Source organism: Rhinopithecus bieti, unplaced genomic scaffold, assembly GCF_001698545.2.
Source record: "Rhinopithecus bieti isolate Rb0 unplaced genomic scaffold, ASM169854v2 scaffold_14229, whole genome shotgun sequence".
Lineage (NCBI taxonomy): Eukaryota > Metazoa > Chordata > Mammalia > Primates > Cercopithecidae > Rhinopithecus > Rhinopithecus bieti.
In genome coordinates, this window is record NW_016807978.1 from 177013 (window position 1) to 194170 (window position 17158).

A 17158-nucleotide genomic window follows, 5' to 3' on the forward strand; every position below is an offset into this window, starting at 1 on the left:
TATATATATATATATATATATACACACACACACACACATACATATATATGTGTGTGTGTATATATGTGTGTGTGTATATATATGTATATATATAGAAACACAGAGAGGGAAACAGAGGGAGAGAGTTACACATATCCTGGTGGAATTCCTGAATTCCAACATTGAAGTAAATAGCTTTTGAGATTATGAAATTCTAGAGTTTTTTTTTAAATTACTTACAAAGGAATGAGAATTAGACTACCATGAAACTCTTCACCCACAACCCTAGAAGCCAGCAGACAGTGGAGGAATATCTGCAACCACTAAGATGAAAGGCTGCCACCCAGGACTCCTATTCCCAGGAAAGATATCAGTCACCCATCACGGTAAAAGGAAGACACCCTTACCTGTGCTGGAATTCAGAGAGTTGGGGATATTTAAGGAAAATAAGAGAAATCTTCTGATCATTAGATCAGAACAGATCACAAGACAGGAGCAGATGTCCAGAATGATGTTGTCACTGAACATATGTGATGTAAGTGTTAAGAAAGGATTCTTGAAACAGAAGAGAAATACTGTAAGAGGAAACCTAGCAATGATCTGCCACTATAAGTTTAAATTGTTTCTACAAAACCCATATATGGAGCAGGGTGCACTCTGGGGGCAGTGTGAGAGTGGGAAAGGAAGAACATTCTTAAGTTCTCATATCAGTGCAGGGGATGGGGACTAGGCATATCAGACAAAGGCATTTTCATTATTTTCATGCAACGATAAACAAGTAGACATTCAGTTAAGATTCTTTGAACATGATAATTACTTAGTAAATTAAGAACTGTAGTCGACCTTCCAAATTAATCAGAGGCAAAGAGGAGAGTCAAATGAAATTTCATCACACCAAAAAAATAAAAGAGAAAAACAGGATAAAACAAAGAAAAATAAGTAGTAAATAAACATAGAAATAAAATCAAGTAGAGGCTTATGCTGACTGGGAATGGCCTGAATTCATCTATCAAAAGAAAAAATTGACAACTGGGATTTTCTTTTAAATCTAGCAAGAACACTGGAAGGGGGCGCTTCCAGGAGATGACATTTACTCAGTCCTGGAAAGGCTAAGAGGGGCTCCAAGGTCAGCCGTCTTCACAGACTTCTCTCAGATGCCGGAGACACTGAGGGGCTCTTTTCCTGAGTGGAATTTAGGAATCACTAACGGAATGCCTCAGTGACAAAGGAAGGCTCAAAGTGGCCTTGAGGGCTATCTTCCCAGCTTCCTCACAGAACACATCATAAGACATGAACGTTTGTTAGACACCCTCTGCCATCAGCCCTTCCTACTCTGGTGTATTATCCACGCTGTTTTTAAAGTAGTCTTTCTAAAACCAGAATTCATCCCATCACTCACCTGGTCCCTGTTGCCCATAAAGTCTACAAAGAGGGTCTCCAAAATGTAGTTAGACATTCACAGTTTTCCTAGATATTTTTACTATTAAAAGCTTCCTATTGTTCCAAATTCATTAAAAAAAAAAAAAGACTTCGTTAAATTCTACATTGAGATCCATCAAAGACTGGAAATCACCAAGATTCCCATCCTTCTTTAATTCACAACCAAATAACAAAGGTGATCAGAATCACTGAGATTTACGTTCCTTTAGATTTATGTTACGCCTCCACTACTTCAACACAGTTTACAAAGAATGTAGATGTTGAAGTCACAGTGGAGTTCTAATTTAGGTTCTGCCACCAATTACTGTGTAACAAATCACTTAGCCTTTCCTGGTTGGAAATTCTTCAAACACTGACTAAAGGTAAGAAAGCCTACATCTTCATGGCATGAGAAAGCCTACGTAAATTGAGAGGATTGAAAATATGACAGAGGACAAGCAAGTGCTTAGTTTACTTGAGTTTGGCTCTTTTTGTTTAGAGCTTTTAAATGGCAGTTTCTGGATACATGCATTGTGGAGATATTTTGAATAGGATCGTTGTTAGCAGATTTATCATTACCATTTAGCCACTCATGCCTCGGTTTTGCCACATGTCAAACAGGATGCCACATCGCATGGTTGTCTTTATAATGAGAGTGAACATTGGCTGTATTCATTTAGAATCTACTATGAATGTTATTCCAGAATACAAATTATTCATCAGCTTAATCTGGCAACTTGAAATAATCCTACCTAAGGCTGGATCTCACCTTCCACAGAATTGACACCAATGCTACTTTAATTCTCCTGAGCATAATACCACAACCAGAACTGCCCAAATTGGTTTGGCCTACTGGAATGATTTTTATCAACACAAACAAACCCTTCCGTGAATGGTACAAATGTTCCTGGAAGAATATCCAAAATCTTGAACATAGACCATATGGTCTGAATGGTCTGGCCTCTGCTTTCCTTTCCAGCCTCATCTTGGACCAACTTGGACCAGTTGGTCATCTTGGACCAAGTTCAGCCTCTCTGCTCAGGCACATCTGTCTGCCTTCTTCTAGTTCCCTAACCTGACCTCATTCCCTCCTACCACAAGCTCTTTTGCACTTGTTCTTTCCACAGTATGGAATGTTCTTCCCTACCTTCATACCATTCTCCCCATTGATTCCTACTTGTCCCTGAAATCTCTACTCAAGTGCCACTTGCACAGGAAACACTTCAATGAACCCTGCTCCTCAGCTCCACCTCCACACCCACCTAATCTAGTCAAGCTCCTTGTTACATTCCCTCATAGAATTGAGTTTTGCTTGTAATTGTCATTAATCCATGGGATTATTTGATTAATATCTCTCTCCCTACCATGCAGTTACCTTCTGAAGAACAGGGGTTGACCTGGTTTTGCTCATCCTTGTACATACACCATCTGGCACAGTGCCCCATGCTACATGAGTAAATGGATGAATGAAAAATGAATACGAATTCCAGAGCTGCTCATGTCATTCATGCTGCTAAAGGACTTCATGAGATTCTAGAAAAGGCATAAACCAGCAAGTAGCCCAAAACTGTCCTTGGGCTCATTCTACATTCTTCAGTCCTCTTTACTTAACAGCACTTAACTCACTTTGAGCCAGCACAAGATGAAACATTTGATCAATTTGATTTTGTTTTTTTTAATTTTTTGTAAAAATAGTAAAGTCTACTTTTACCACTGAAAATGTATCCCTAGATAGGCTCATACCTACTAAAAGTTCTGCCTTCACTTTTAGTTTATTTGATTATTTAAGTTATTTAATATAACTTCACTTTCCATTTTTAAACCTCAAGCAGAGGGCTCAGTGTGAAAGAGAAAATAAAAGTAGTGCAAATTATACACAGTAAAAAGCAGCAGAAACATGTATGTTAACTTACATTGTATGTAGTATTATTTAAATTGTCCATATAGAGTCTGCTATATACCATTCAAGAGAAAGAATCAGGGACTCCAGAATGATCTTTTTTTTTTTTTTTAAGGTCTACAGGGCCTAGGAAGTATTTTTACATTATCCTTTCCTCCTTGGCTTTTTAGGGTGAACTCTGATACTTAGTGTCAATAAAAACTCTATGGTACCCTGGACATTTCAGATAACAGATCATCCAGGTAAGATTAAAATCAAAATCCTTCTTTTCAAAGCATTCCCATTTTATCTTCTGGCACTGAAAGAATTCCCAGTCCAAATGCCAGAGCTATTTAATTTTCATTCTGTTGACATAAGTCATTTTGCCTTTCATCTTTCTGTAAGAACAGTAAGCCACTCTGCTACTTTATCCACTGACAGGTAACTCCAAGCAGGTGATTTAAAAATTTAATGGTCTGATGAAACACTTTTTTCATCTCAAGACACAGTATCAAAGGCAGCAATGCAAACTCAATGCCATCCACAGTGACATGAGTGACATGGTGCCCTTGGCCATATCCTCGGGCTGTTCTGAAACTATTCCTACTTTCAAAAACCAAAACCACTTTCTTTTGGGTGCATAATTTTTTACCTTTGCTTTTTCTTAATGTTTCCTTGAATTATAACTTAATAAGAAATGTTCAATAGGCCACTTACCTGTTACAACTTTCATGTGCAAGCAGAAGAGAAAGAAATACCAGAGGCCTGACTTCATGTTTGCCAGAAACAGTTAACAGTCCTCGTGTTCAGCGTTCAAAGCTGACAGTGAATTCAGGCTCTCAGTTGTTTTCTATTTGCTGGAAAGGAAGTGGGTTTTCTGGGAGTTTATGTAGTGTCACGCTTACCATCAAATCAAGGGGGTGTCTCTTCTTTGATGCCAATGGCTATATGAAAGGCATTATTGCTTATGAGAGTTAAACAATGCATGGATTATTGATGATTTTGAAGACAGAGGAAAACATTACCCTTATTCTGGTTCCTACAAAATAGGTTAAAGAGATAATGCCTGTATTTTTCAGAATCACCATACTTCTCTGAATCAATAGTTATTGGGGATAACAGGACCCACAGATACCCATATGATGAATAAAACATACATTTTGACACATTTCTATCTTATGCTAGGTGCTCCAGAGATAAGAAAGCCTTTGAAATAGGATCAGAAACAAACAAAATTATTATAGAAATTGAAATGAAAAGATCTGAAAGAAGAGCATCATAGGAATCTGAGAGATGATATTTATGTGGCATTCATTGTAGATTGCAATGTTTCAAATGATGCGGTCAGTTTTAAACTAACTTACACCCTGCTCCTCATATTACAGCAGTCTGTAGGAACCAGGGATTCCTCACCTAGGGCTCAGTGAGACCAAGAACGTTTAAAAGCCTGCCGTGGTCTCTCTATCCCTGCAGGGAGGTAAAGTAGACAATAACAACAACAAAAGTAATAATTACATAAATAATGATATGTATATGTACTTAAATGTTTTATATGAAATAATATATCTTAATGCAAAATGTAAAAAATTAAATGTAAAATAATATATTTATATATAAAATATTCATATATACATATTTTTATATATGAATACAGCTAATATTACATTTATATTATGTTTTACATGCATGCAAATGGTTACTGTTTATATACATATTTACATTATAACTATAGTTTATACATATATTAACTTATTTAATCTTCTTAATCATCCCAATGGTGACCACTAACCTCCCATTTTACAGATGAGGAAAACTGAGGCACAGAGAGGAAAAGAACCTGGCCCAAGTCATACAGTAAGTGTCAGTGCTAGGATTTGGAGAGTCTGGCCCTTAACCAAAGCAGGTAGAACCATCCATACCACGGCATGCTGATCCCTCCATCCGGAGATCTGAATGGGCTTCCAGGATGCTAGATCCAGACTGGACTTCCCTTAGCCTGGAGAGATGACATTTAGATGAGAAGCTCAAATCAGCTGGCCAGGGAAAACAAGGTGTGAGTCCAAAAGGTCCAGGCTGTGAAACAGATTCCAGGTTTGGCACTAGGAATGCCAGACCACAGCCAAGGGGTCTGCAAGGTAAGGAGGAGGCTGATCCTGCCGGGATCCCCCTTGCTGCTGAAGTTTCCCCTAGCTACCTTCTATAGGGCTCCTGGGTCTCAGCAGTTGGTGTGAAGGAAGCTGTTTGAGGGACTGAGCTAGCCTGAGCAGTAAAGCCTGGGCTGCCAGGACCCCTGGGACCTTGCTACCCCAATCTCCTCCCTTTTCACTGAACTCCCCGTGGCATCATGAGGAGAGGCTTCCAGCCCCACCGGCACTGTACTGGAGCCCTTTTCCAGCACACAGGCAGGCAGTGGAGAACAATTGACTTCTTCCAACCTAGTTGAGGCCTAGCTCTGGAACTGAGTATGGGGAGCTTAAACTTCACTTGAGCAAAGCTGTCATAAGTTCTAGAGCTCACGGTTGCACAGAGAAAAATACAAGGCAGGAACCTAATAATAAACGTGCAGTGAGGACATAGTGTGTGCCAGACACCGGGCTCCACGTGCATTGTCTGATTCTGTTCTCAAACAACTCAATGAGGGAGAGTCTGCTATTACTTTCATTTCATAGATGAGGAAACTGAGAGTTAGAAAGATTCAGTCATTTGCCCGGGGTCACAGAGCTGATGAGCAACGGAGCCTGTTCAAATCCAGACGGTGAAACTCTGGATTCCAAACTCTTAACTACCCCACCACACTCACATGCTTATCCTCATTTATTTGGCTAGAAATTACTGCAAGCATTACTTTTTTTGGTCTCCTATTTTCACGGTGGAAGGATGCTTAGGTCCTAAAGGAAATTTCGAGATAATTTGAATGCAAAAAAAAGATGTCCTGGTCAATTGGAGGTATAACGTTTCTACCTCAAGGGGAGAAAAGTCGCACAAGTTATGGTTAAATTCAGCTTTAGTTCAACTGGATATGTGCGGTTTTGTATGATATGAATCTGTTTGCTTTTTCCCAACCCTCTCGCTTCTCAGTTTGTCAGACACTGGGTGGTAAACTGATCCCACAGTGGAGCAGAGCTCGCTTCTATGTAAACGATGTTTTATGTCAAAGTCCTGTTTCAATGATCCTTCCCATGCCTCGCCTTCTCAAAAATCTTGGTTAAGAATACAAGTACTTGTAGTTTTAAATATTCAGAACTGCTTTCACGTGCCTGGAAAATTAACCAGGCAAAAATTTCCATTCACCTCACAGGAAGTGCTTTTTGTTTGCTTTTAAAATTTTTTTCATTCCATGACTTAAGAGGGTTTTGATTTGTGTATGCAGATGCCTGGGGTGAGGGTGGGGCATGGAAAGTTGGTTACATTAAAAGTGTTTTTTATTTCTTGCCTCCTGGGCACCAGAGTTCATCACGCAGCATGCTTGCTCTTCTGAACGGCTGTAGGTGAATGTCTTTCTTTTGCTTTGCTTGAAACTTACCGAAAGCAACATTTGTCTGAGCAAAGAAGCTCAGACACCAGCATGATTGAGTCCAAGCAATAGGGTTAGAAAGCACCCCCTAAATGTCTGTGCTTCATCTAAGTTTGGTTTGCCATTCTGAAAGGGACAAGCATCAAAAGTGAGAGGTCCTTCGTAATCACAATTGCTTCTCCTCCTACCTTGCTATATTGTTGGGTGGTACCACCAACCAGACTTCTCCTTTTTCCTGCTGATTCACCAATAAACCCCAATTACTCTACTTCTTAACTGTCTCTCAAGTATTTTTTCCTCCTCACTTGCCAAGGTCACTGACTTCAAGTCTGTCATTTCTGTTCCCACTCTTGTCCCATTTCAGTCCATCTTCATGCTACAACCAGAGTAATCTTTGTAAAATTTAAATAGAATTCATATGTGTCCCCACCCCTCCCAGGATCCTCCACTGGCTTCCTCTCTTAGATAAGGCCCACAGCCCTTCAAGACTCCTTATGAAGGGCAGCTCCTTCTCCAATTCAGCCTCATCTCTTGCCACATTTATTCTTTCTTCCTTCTGTACCAAATGTTTCCGTCACATTGAATGACATGAAGCTCTCCAAATTCCCCCAAACTAACTCTTCCTTCGACTACCAGGAGCCATAATTTTGTCTGTACTTCCCCTCCTCACCACCCTAGCCTACCTTCTTTGGCAGATATTCCACCATCCTTCAGGCCTTTGCTTCCATACCCATCAATTCATCAAAGAAATCTTCCCTGACCAATGTCATTCACTCCCAACCACCCCCATAACTAGTGTCCATTTAGTGGCTTTTCTGCATCCTCCCAACGCTCCTCTGTGTCCCCCATCCTAGAAATCATTATGTTACGGGTGGAAAGTATCCGAGTTATCGGCAGAAAATCCGTACAGGAACCTCATTTCTTGCCTCTTCAGAAAAAAGAATTCGACTGAGAAGCATAAGGCGGAAAAAGAGACCGAGGCAAGTTTCAGAGCAGGAATGGAAGTTTATTTTAAAAAGCTTTAGAACAGAGAAAAAAGGAGAATATGCTTGGAAGAGGCCCAAGGTCAAGTGCGGTGTTTAACCTTGATTTGAGGACTTTATAGGCTGGCCCCTTTCACAGGATTCTTCCCTTAGGGTGGGCTGCGCGCATGTGCAGTGCCCTCCTTACCCTTAGGAGGTGAGCACGTGCAGTGTGTTTAGGAAACTGTAGTCCTGCTCACCTGAGGCTTTCTTCCCTTTTCTGGTGGTGTGCCTCTGCAAAGGTCATACTCTGCCATTTTGTCTCTTAATGCATAGGCCCAGGAAGTTGCTTCTACCTGGTACCTGCATTCAATGAACACTTCAGTGCAATAGGTGTGGACCATCAAGAAATGACCGCTCCCTGGCACCAGCTGCCAATCTGTCACTTTTAGAGAGGCGATGTGATCATTGCCAAACCACCACCCAGCATTCCTATGAGTGGGGGAATTGCCCTCTCCTGCCCAGCTCATGCTTGTCTAACTACCTGTAACAATTGTTAACAATTATACCACTGTAACGGCCTGTTTGCTTTCTGACAGCTTCTACTCAACTGTGAGAAACATCAGAACAAGAACTGAAGATGCCTTCGGGTTTTTATTGTTGTTGTTTTTGTTTGTTTGTTTGTTTGAGACGGAGTCTCACTCTGTCACCAGGCTGGAGTACAGTGGCACCGTCTCGGCTCACTGCAACCTCCGCCTCCCCGGTTCAAGCGATTCTCCTGCCTCAGCCTCCTGAGTAGCTGGGGCTACAGGTGTGCACCATCACGCCTGGCTAACTTTTGTATTTTTAGTAGAGACGGGGTTTCACCATGTGGGCCAGGATAGTCTTGATCTCTTGACCTCATGATCTGCCCACCTCAGCCTAAAGATGCCTTCTTTGCAAGTTTGTTTGCAATGCTCCACAACTATTTATTGAATGAACAAGTGTTTGAAGAATCCTTGACTTTTGGAGGAACCATATGACCTTGGGAATTCTCACCAATGACAATTCTTCACTCTGAATCATAACGTGAGAGCAGAAAATTATCAAAATGTGTTTGTATTTCACATTGAAATTAATTGAATAAATATATAATTCATCATCCTGATTCATCTCTCATCTGATCACTTGCCCATCTCTAATCATAAAACAAAAGTATATTCCATTTTGACAGCCAAATATTTTCTCATTTAAAGTTATTAATTAATCCATAAAGCCCAGAAAACTAATTATATATTTCCATGAGGGGTGAAAAAAAATCAGCATGAGATGTGACCGCTAAATGATATGATTGATATTTTTAACAAATATACTGCAACTTATTCATGTTGGCCTTCATTCCAATGATAATATGATTCCTCAAAACATCAGCAAGGCACCTCTCTGGATCCCGTTCCTTCCAGCCTCTGCAGAGTTCAGACTCCATTAGTTCTGTCTTTGGCTCCTGAATCACCATTCTACAGCTCTGTATTCATCTGTTCTCACGCTGCTATGAAGAAATACCTGAGACTGGGTAATTTACAAAGATAAGACATTTACTTGACTCACAGTTTCGCATGGCTGGGGAGGTCTAAGAAAACTTACCTCATGGCAGAAGGCACCTCTTCATAGGGCAGCAGGAGAGAGAATGAGTGCCAGCAAGGGAAATGCCAGATGCTTTTAAAACCATCAGATCTCATGAGAACTCACTCACTATCATAAGAACAACATGGGGGAAACCGCCCTCATGATTCAATTACCTCCCATCAGGTCCTTCCCATGACACACAGGGATTCTGGGGATTACAATTCAAGATGAGATTTGGGTGGGGATACAGCCAAACCATACAGCCAAAGCTGCCCCTGCCTCCTCCCAAATCTCACGTCCTCACATTTCAAAACACCGTCATGTCTTCCCAACAGTCCCCCAAAGACTTAGCTCATTCCGGCATTAACCCAAAGTCCAAGTCCAAAGTCTCACCTGAAACAAGGCAAGGCCCTTCCACCTATGAGCTGTAAAGTCAAAAGCAAGTTACTTACTTCCTACATACAATGGAAGTGGTATGGTTTGGGTGTGTCCCCACCCAAATCTCACCTTGAATTGTAATAATTCCCATATGTCAAGGGCAGGGCCAGGTCGAGATAACCGAATCGTGGAGGTGGTTTCCCCCATACTGTTCTCATGGTAGTGAATAAGTCTCATGAGATCTGATGGTTTTACAAACAGGAGTTCCCCTGCACAAGCCCTCTTGCCACCAGGTAAGACATGACTTCACTTCTCCTTTGCCTTCCGCCATGATTGTGAGGCCTTCCCAGCCATGTGGAACTGTGAGTCCATCAAACCTGTTTCCTTTATAAATTACCCAGTCTCAGGTATGTCTTTAGTAGCAGTGTGAGAACAGACAAATGCAGGGGGTACAGGCATTAGGTAAATACACCCATTCCAAATGGCAGAAATTGGCCAAAATGAAGGGGATACAGGCCCCATGCAAGTCCGAAATCCAATAAAGCAGTCATTAAACCTTAAAGTTCTGAAATGATCTCCTTTGACTCCATGTCTCACATCCAGGGTCTGCTGATGCAAGAGGTGGGCTTATAAAACCATTAGATCTCATGAGAATTCATTTACTATCATGAGAACAGCATGGGGGAAACTGCCCCCACGATTCAATTATCTCCCACTGGGTCCTTCGCATGACACATGGGATTATGGAGATTAAAATTCAAGATGAGATTTGCATGGGGCACAGCCACACCATGTCAAGTTCCTTCCTTACAGTTTATAACCAGCTAGAATCTCTCCAATCATTCACACACACTCTCTCTCTCTTCCTCAGATTCTGCAAACCCTGCCATCTACTTCTCTCTCTTCTTTCTTAGTAAAGAGAAGTCCATAGTCAGCCTCTATTCTTTGTTTTTTCTAGTTCTTCCTCAACCCACTGTAGATTGGTTTCTGTCTCTGAAGCTGTTTTTCCTAAGCTCACCATTAGCTCCACACTGCAAAACTCCAATGAACACTCTCGATCCTTACCATCCTTGACCTGTCTGAATTGTTTGATGCTATACTTCATGTTTGATGTTACACTTATACTTGACCTTGAAATGGTACCACCCATTCCTGGTTAGTTATCAGAACTAAGCTATCCTGTTAATCGCAGGTTAATCTTCATGCTTCTACTCTAATTTATTCTGTATTAAATTTAAAGTCTAACTCTCTGAAGGAAACCTTATCCTCCTAATTTCACACAACACCTCATTGAAGCCCCTGCATGATCCCCAGAAAAGGTCAGAATCATTGTTCTCCTTTTCTTTTTTTCCATCTCTCAGACCCCTCTCTCCTCTTGGGCTCCTTTGATGGTTCTCTAATTCCTTTCTCCTCTGACATGTTGATGTTGCTGTTCCCCAGATCTCGAGCTTCAGTTCTCTGCTCTCCTCATTCTATGTACTCCTCCCAAGTACTCAAGTAGATGATGCCACTTGTTAACTAAACAATTAAATAGGCTAAAATATTGACACCACTTTTCTGGTGTGACTCTTAACGCTATCCAAAAGTGTTTTGAGCCATAATAGCATAATTGAAACGAGTATATAACCATTCCCCCAAAAAACTGCAACCCCAAAGACTCACAAACTTATATGCACACAGGGCCAGGTACATAGAACAAGTGGATGACATGGACCAAGTGTAAGGCAGTAAGAAGCAGTGGACAGTGGGGCCAAATGGATAGCATACAGGAGACTCCACCAAGAAGCTCCAGCTATACATCGCCGCTAGGGAATATGAATCCAGCGTAACCATCTCTTCTGATTTTTTCCAAAGACACATGAAATTCTAGTCTTTGTGGGAAATATCCCCATTTTTAAATTTAGGAGCTTATTCAAAAAATTTAAAATACATTGTGAGCCAACATTATGGGAAGCAAACAAAACATATCTAAAGACCCAGTTTGGCCCATGGACTATTCATTTTTAACTTCTGCTTTAAAGGATGACACTCAATTGGCAGTACATACATATATATATATGCACATAAAATTCAAATACCTTTGTTTTAGACCTAACTCTGTCACTTACCAAATGTGTGGTCTTGAAAAAGATGCCTAACCTCTCTGAGCGAAAGTTCACTCATTTGTAATCACAGAGAATCCTTGTGAGGACCAAAAGGTAATGTATATGAAAGTTCTTAAAAACTATTACATAATGCCAAAAATATAGTTATTATGATTTTAAATTTTCATGACTTTTTAACCATCATTTGATTTTTTAAAATATTTTATTATGTTTGGACTCATCTCAACTTTTTGTACACAGGATTATGACTGGTGACCCTCTTTCAGAAAATCATGAAAATAGTAACATTGGTCTTCTTTGAGTGGCTATTCAGAGTAGTATTTTAAGATTTTAAAAACCTCCTTCCAGTAATTGATGTATTTTTACAATATAAAATGATAACTTCAAACTATGCAATGCATTCCATTTCGAAACTGCTCTCTTTTTTTCTTTCTTTGCAAGCACCTTAAATGGCAAAAATAACCTTTTCTCCAAATGCAATTGAAAGCTAAATGGCCTTCACCCAAGGAGCTTAGATAGGCTGGAACACTATACTAGAATTTGGTAGAAATTATAGAGATTAAGTCCAATTATATTAGGTTTCTTGGGTTATGCTTTGTGTGAATGGATGACACCTACTGGTATAAACTGAAAATTGGCTTTCTCTTTTCAAAAAGAAAAATGACTGCTCATCTCTCAGATCAAGAAGGGAAAAAAATCACCTCCAGCAGAGTCCAACACTGTTAAAAGTGTAATCACCAGATGTACAAGCCAAGGATTTTGTGAAATCATGAGAAAACGTTCATAGTACAGTATATTAAAAAAGCAAGCTACATGTACAACCTATATATAAGCTTAATGTTTAAAATTGTATATAAAAATCTATAAAGAAAATACATAAAACAATACGTAGAAAAGGGACAGGATAGGCACCAGAATGTTAATTTTTATTACATTACATTACATATTACTAATTAATATGCTAAGTATAACTAATGATTATTTTTCCTTTATGTTTTCTGCACTTTCAAAACCTTCTCCTATGCCCATGTAGCAATTCAGCAAACAAAAGTCACATGTAATTTTGTTTCCATCAACCAGATGTGCCAATACCTCACTTGCTTGTGGAACTGCATTAATGGCAGAGAAGTGGTAGACATCTATTTTGCTAGCACAAATGGTCACAACAGGATAGTCTTATAGCCAGTTGATTCGAGACATGGCAGCCTCTAACAGTGGTCATGACAGCTTTTATGATTATGACAAAAACCATGTAAGTCTGGGGGCTGGGAATTATTTCTAAAAGCTAAGACCAAGAATCTGCTTCTCTAGGCCTTCCAAATATTTTGTAGTATCTGGTAACAAATCCTTTTCTGGTTAAACTAGAGAGAATGGTTTTAGGTTTCTTGGGTTTTGTATTAATTTATTATAACAGCAATAAACATATACTCTATGTGTGAGTGTGTGTGTGTGTGATTGTTTTCTCTTCCATAAAGTTTTACAAAATTACCTTATGTATGAGGAAGCAGAATACCTAAAGCACAGAGAATGAAAGTGATAAAATAACTCAATAAATTATAGCCAGGCAATGCCCTTGTTGGTGGTGTTTTTTAAAAAATATCTATTGTCACCTAATTTTTTTTCCAAATGAACATGAAAATCATGTTTAAATTTTCACAAGTTCTCCCTGCCCAATCTTTCTGCTCTCCGCATTCCACTGGAATTTTGATTCCATACAGTGCTGAGTGCCTAGACCTCTACATTACGACTTGGAGATCCCAACAGCATCCCACAGCCTAGTAATTCATAGCATTTACAAGCCATTTTATTTTAAAAGTTAGATGAAGGTTTAACAGATGCCATTATGAGTGCTATGAGAATGTGCATATGTGAAACTAACCTCATACTTTTTATCAGTGTCCACCTTTATTTCTTAATCACTAGTTCATATCTTGAATAGACTTTGGTGTCTTTAAGAAATTAACATATAACAAGAATTGTCCCAGCCGGGCGCGGTGGCTAACGCCTGTAGTTACAGCACTCTGGGGGGCCAAGGCAGGAAGATCACTTGAGGTCAGGAGTTTGAGATCAGCCTGGACAACATGGTGAAACCCTGTCTCTACTAAAAATACAGAAACTATCCGGGCATGGTGGCAAGCGCCTGTAATCCCAGTTACTCGGGAGGCTGAGGCAGGAGAATCACTTGAATCTGGGAGGCAGAGGTTGCAGTGAGCCAAGATTGCATCACTGCACTCCAGCCTGAGCAACAGAGCAAGAGACTCCATCCCCCCCTCCCCCACAAAAAAAAGAATTGTCCCCATTCTTAAGATTGAACCACTTGAGAAGAGGGGCAAGGATCTCACAGACACTAGCAGGGTTTGATAGGGAATTATAAGAAATGACGACTGAGGTAAGTAACTGTCCAAAAAAAATAGAAATGGTTGAAAAGTTTAATGGAGAAGATGGAGTGATAGATCACAGTGGCTTGGTGATTAAGGCAGGTAAAAGAGATAATAAAGACAGAAAATATATTAACTCACATTTGTATGGGATGGTACAGTGTGCCTAACACCTATACACATTATATGTTTAAAACCAATGACTTGCACACAATGGATATTATCACCTGCATCTTGTTGGAATGGAAACCTAAGTCTCAAAGAAGTTAAATCGTTTGCCCAAATTAGCTAAGCCAGGACCAGAACTCATATATACTCACTTCTAGATCAGTGCTGTTACAAGTGTCCAGAAAGAAAAAGAGAAACAAAGGTGTTAGATTTGCTGAAGTTTATCCTGGAGGCTTGGTTCTATCTCAGACATGTAAAAACTACTAGACACAGTCTCCCGTCTGTTGGTCATTGATCATTTCCCAAATTAGAGATGCACTGAAGTGTCCAGACCTCTCTTATTTTACCTTTTAATAAGTCATTTGATATAAAAAATAAAAACAGTTTTGGTAGATGTGGTTATAAAGCCATGAAAATTAACATCACACTCTATTATCCAAACCCCCACCTTAAATCTCTAGAATTATTTTATGACAGGTACACTAGATTTACTATCAAGACAGTGTACACCCAATCTGGACCTCTAGCCCAGAGGATGAGCAGTTTCCTCATACAGCATACTGAATCAAAATCTCCAAGGGACACAGGTCGAGTGAGAATCGTCAGAGTGAAATTAAAGTTCATCCAAAAGAGAACTTTTTTTTAGGAAAAAGGAGTAAAGACGATTACTAGGTCTGCCACACATTAAACCATATTATAAAGTTATAATAATTCAGTCATTTTAGGCTGGAATAAAGACAGACAATTCAACAGAATAGACTATATATCCAGAACTAGGTATTTGTGTATATAAGAATTTAATGTTTGATACCATCATTGCACTGGATGGGGTTCAGTTGCAGATAACAGAAACCATTCTCTCCAGTTTAACCAGAAAAGGATTTGTTACCAGATATTACAAAATATTTGGAAGGCCTAGAGAAGCAGATTCTTGGGCTGAGCCTCTAGAAATAACTCCCAGCCCCCAGACTTACATGGTTTTTGTCATAATCATAAAAGCTGTCATGACCACTATTAGAGGCTGCCATGTCTCAAATCAACTGGCTGTAAGACTATCCTGCTGTGACCATTTGTGCTAGCAAAATAGATGTCTACCACTTCTCTGCCATTAATGCAGTTCCACAAGCAAGTGAGGTATTGGCACATCTGATTAGTGGAAAAAAAATTACATCTGAAACATAGCTGCAAGGAACCCCAGGAAGGGTCGTTTTCAAATTTTCAGCCTCTATAATATAGAAAGGCTCACTTGGACGTTAGAGTGGAATTTGAGCAAGCGAATTCCAGTATCTACCAAAAATAGCATTTCACATCAGCTAGAAGAGTTATTTAATAAATGATGACAAAGCATTTGGGTAGCTAGTTGAAAAAAGATGTATTTAGATCTATACCTTACACTCTACATCAAAATTAATTGCATATAAATTAAAAAGTTAAATTATAAAAATTCACATTAATAAATGAAAGAACATAAAGAAATATGTTCTATGTACAAAAGAAACCTTGTAGAGAAATGTTAATAGACTGGATCCAAAAGGAATTTTGTACACAACACACAATGATTATAATCAAGACATTCAAGACAATACTTACAGGAAAGAGGCAAAGGATTAATATTTGTCATATTTTAAATCCTCATGCAAATTGACTTTCAAATATTAAGACCCCATAGATAAATATGCAAAGCACTTGAATGTTACATTGACAAAAAAGGGAAAATGTAAAAGATATACATGAATATAATAGTTAAAATAGAAAGAAAATGGGTCAAAAGATAATATCAAGGAAAATTCAAGAAAAAATGATTTTATATTAATAAAAGCATAATTCACAATGAAGCTTTACTAGCTTCATTTATATTTGTATAATACATCATTGAAATCTCTGAAGTAAAACTACCAGAAATATATGTAAAACTGATGGAAACACAATCATTATGAGAGATTGCATTAAGTCTGATAATTTGCATAAGCAAAATGTACAGAGAATTTGAATAAAAATGCAAAAATTTGATTTATTAGATACATATTAAAATTCTAGTTTATTAGAAAATATATCTGCTTTTCCAATACATGGAACATTTATGGAAAGCAATTATGTATTAGAACTCAAAGAAACCCTCAATATGAATTCAAAGGCAGGAAATTTATATCTTTATTGATCACTATGCAATAAACCTAAATGTTAGGAAGAAACATTTAAGTGTTAAAACATAGCTACTTGAAAATTTCAAATATCCCTCTTTAACTCTGTGATCAAGAGTAAATTGGCTGGGAGTGGTGGTGCACACCTGTAATCCCAGCACTTTGGGAGGCTGAGGCGGGCATATCACTTAAGGTCAGGAATTCGACACCAGCCTGGCCAACATAGTGAAACCCCATCTCTACTAAAAATACAAAAATTAGCTGGGCTTGGTGGGGCACGCTTGTAATTCAAGCTACTTGGGAGGCTGAGGCAGGAGCATCAACTGAACCTGGGAGGTGGCGCTTGCAGTGAGCCAAAATAGGGCCACCACACTCCAGCCTGGAAAACAGAGTGACACTCCACCTCAAAAAAAAAAAAAAAAAAAAATAGTAAATTGCAATTACAGACTACTTGGAGAAAGTAGGATAGTGAAATATAACTTACCAAAACAAATTAGATGTGGCCAGTCCAAGTTATAATTGGGAAAAAAATGTATTCATACACCTTTGGTTCTTTATATTATTTAACAAGAATGAAATGACACTCATGAGCCAATCATTTAAATCAAGAGATACAAAAAAAAAAAAAAA

At 39.0% G+C, this 17158-nt stretch overlaps 1 protein-coding gene across 1 annotated transcript in view; it reads right to left on the reverse strand.

The window, feature by feature from the left end:
- Positions 1 to 4136, reverse strand: part of ICOS (inducible T cell costimulator) — a 25537-nt gene extending 21401 nt beyond the window's left edge. The window contains exon 1 of the mRNA XM_017884372.1: positions 3995 to 4136. Within this exon, the coding sequence (XP_017739861.1) occupies positions 3995 to 4052 (58 nt within the window). The 5' untranslated portion in view covers positions 4053 to 4136. The remainder of the gene's footprint in view (positions 1 to 3994) is intronic.
- Between the last annotated feature and the right edge of the window lie 13022 nt (positions 4137 to 17158).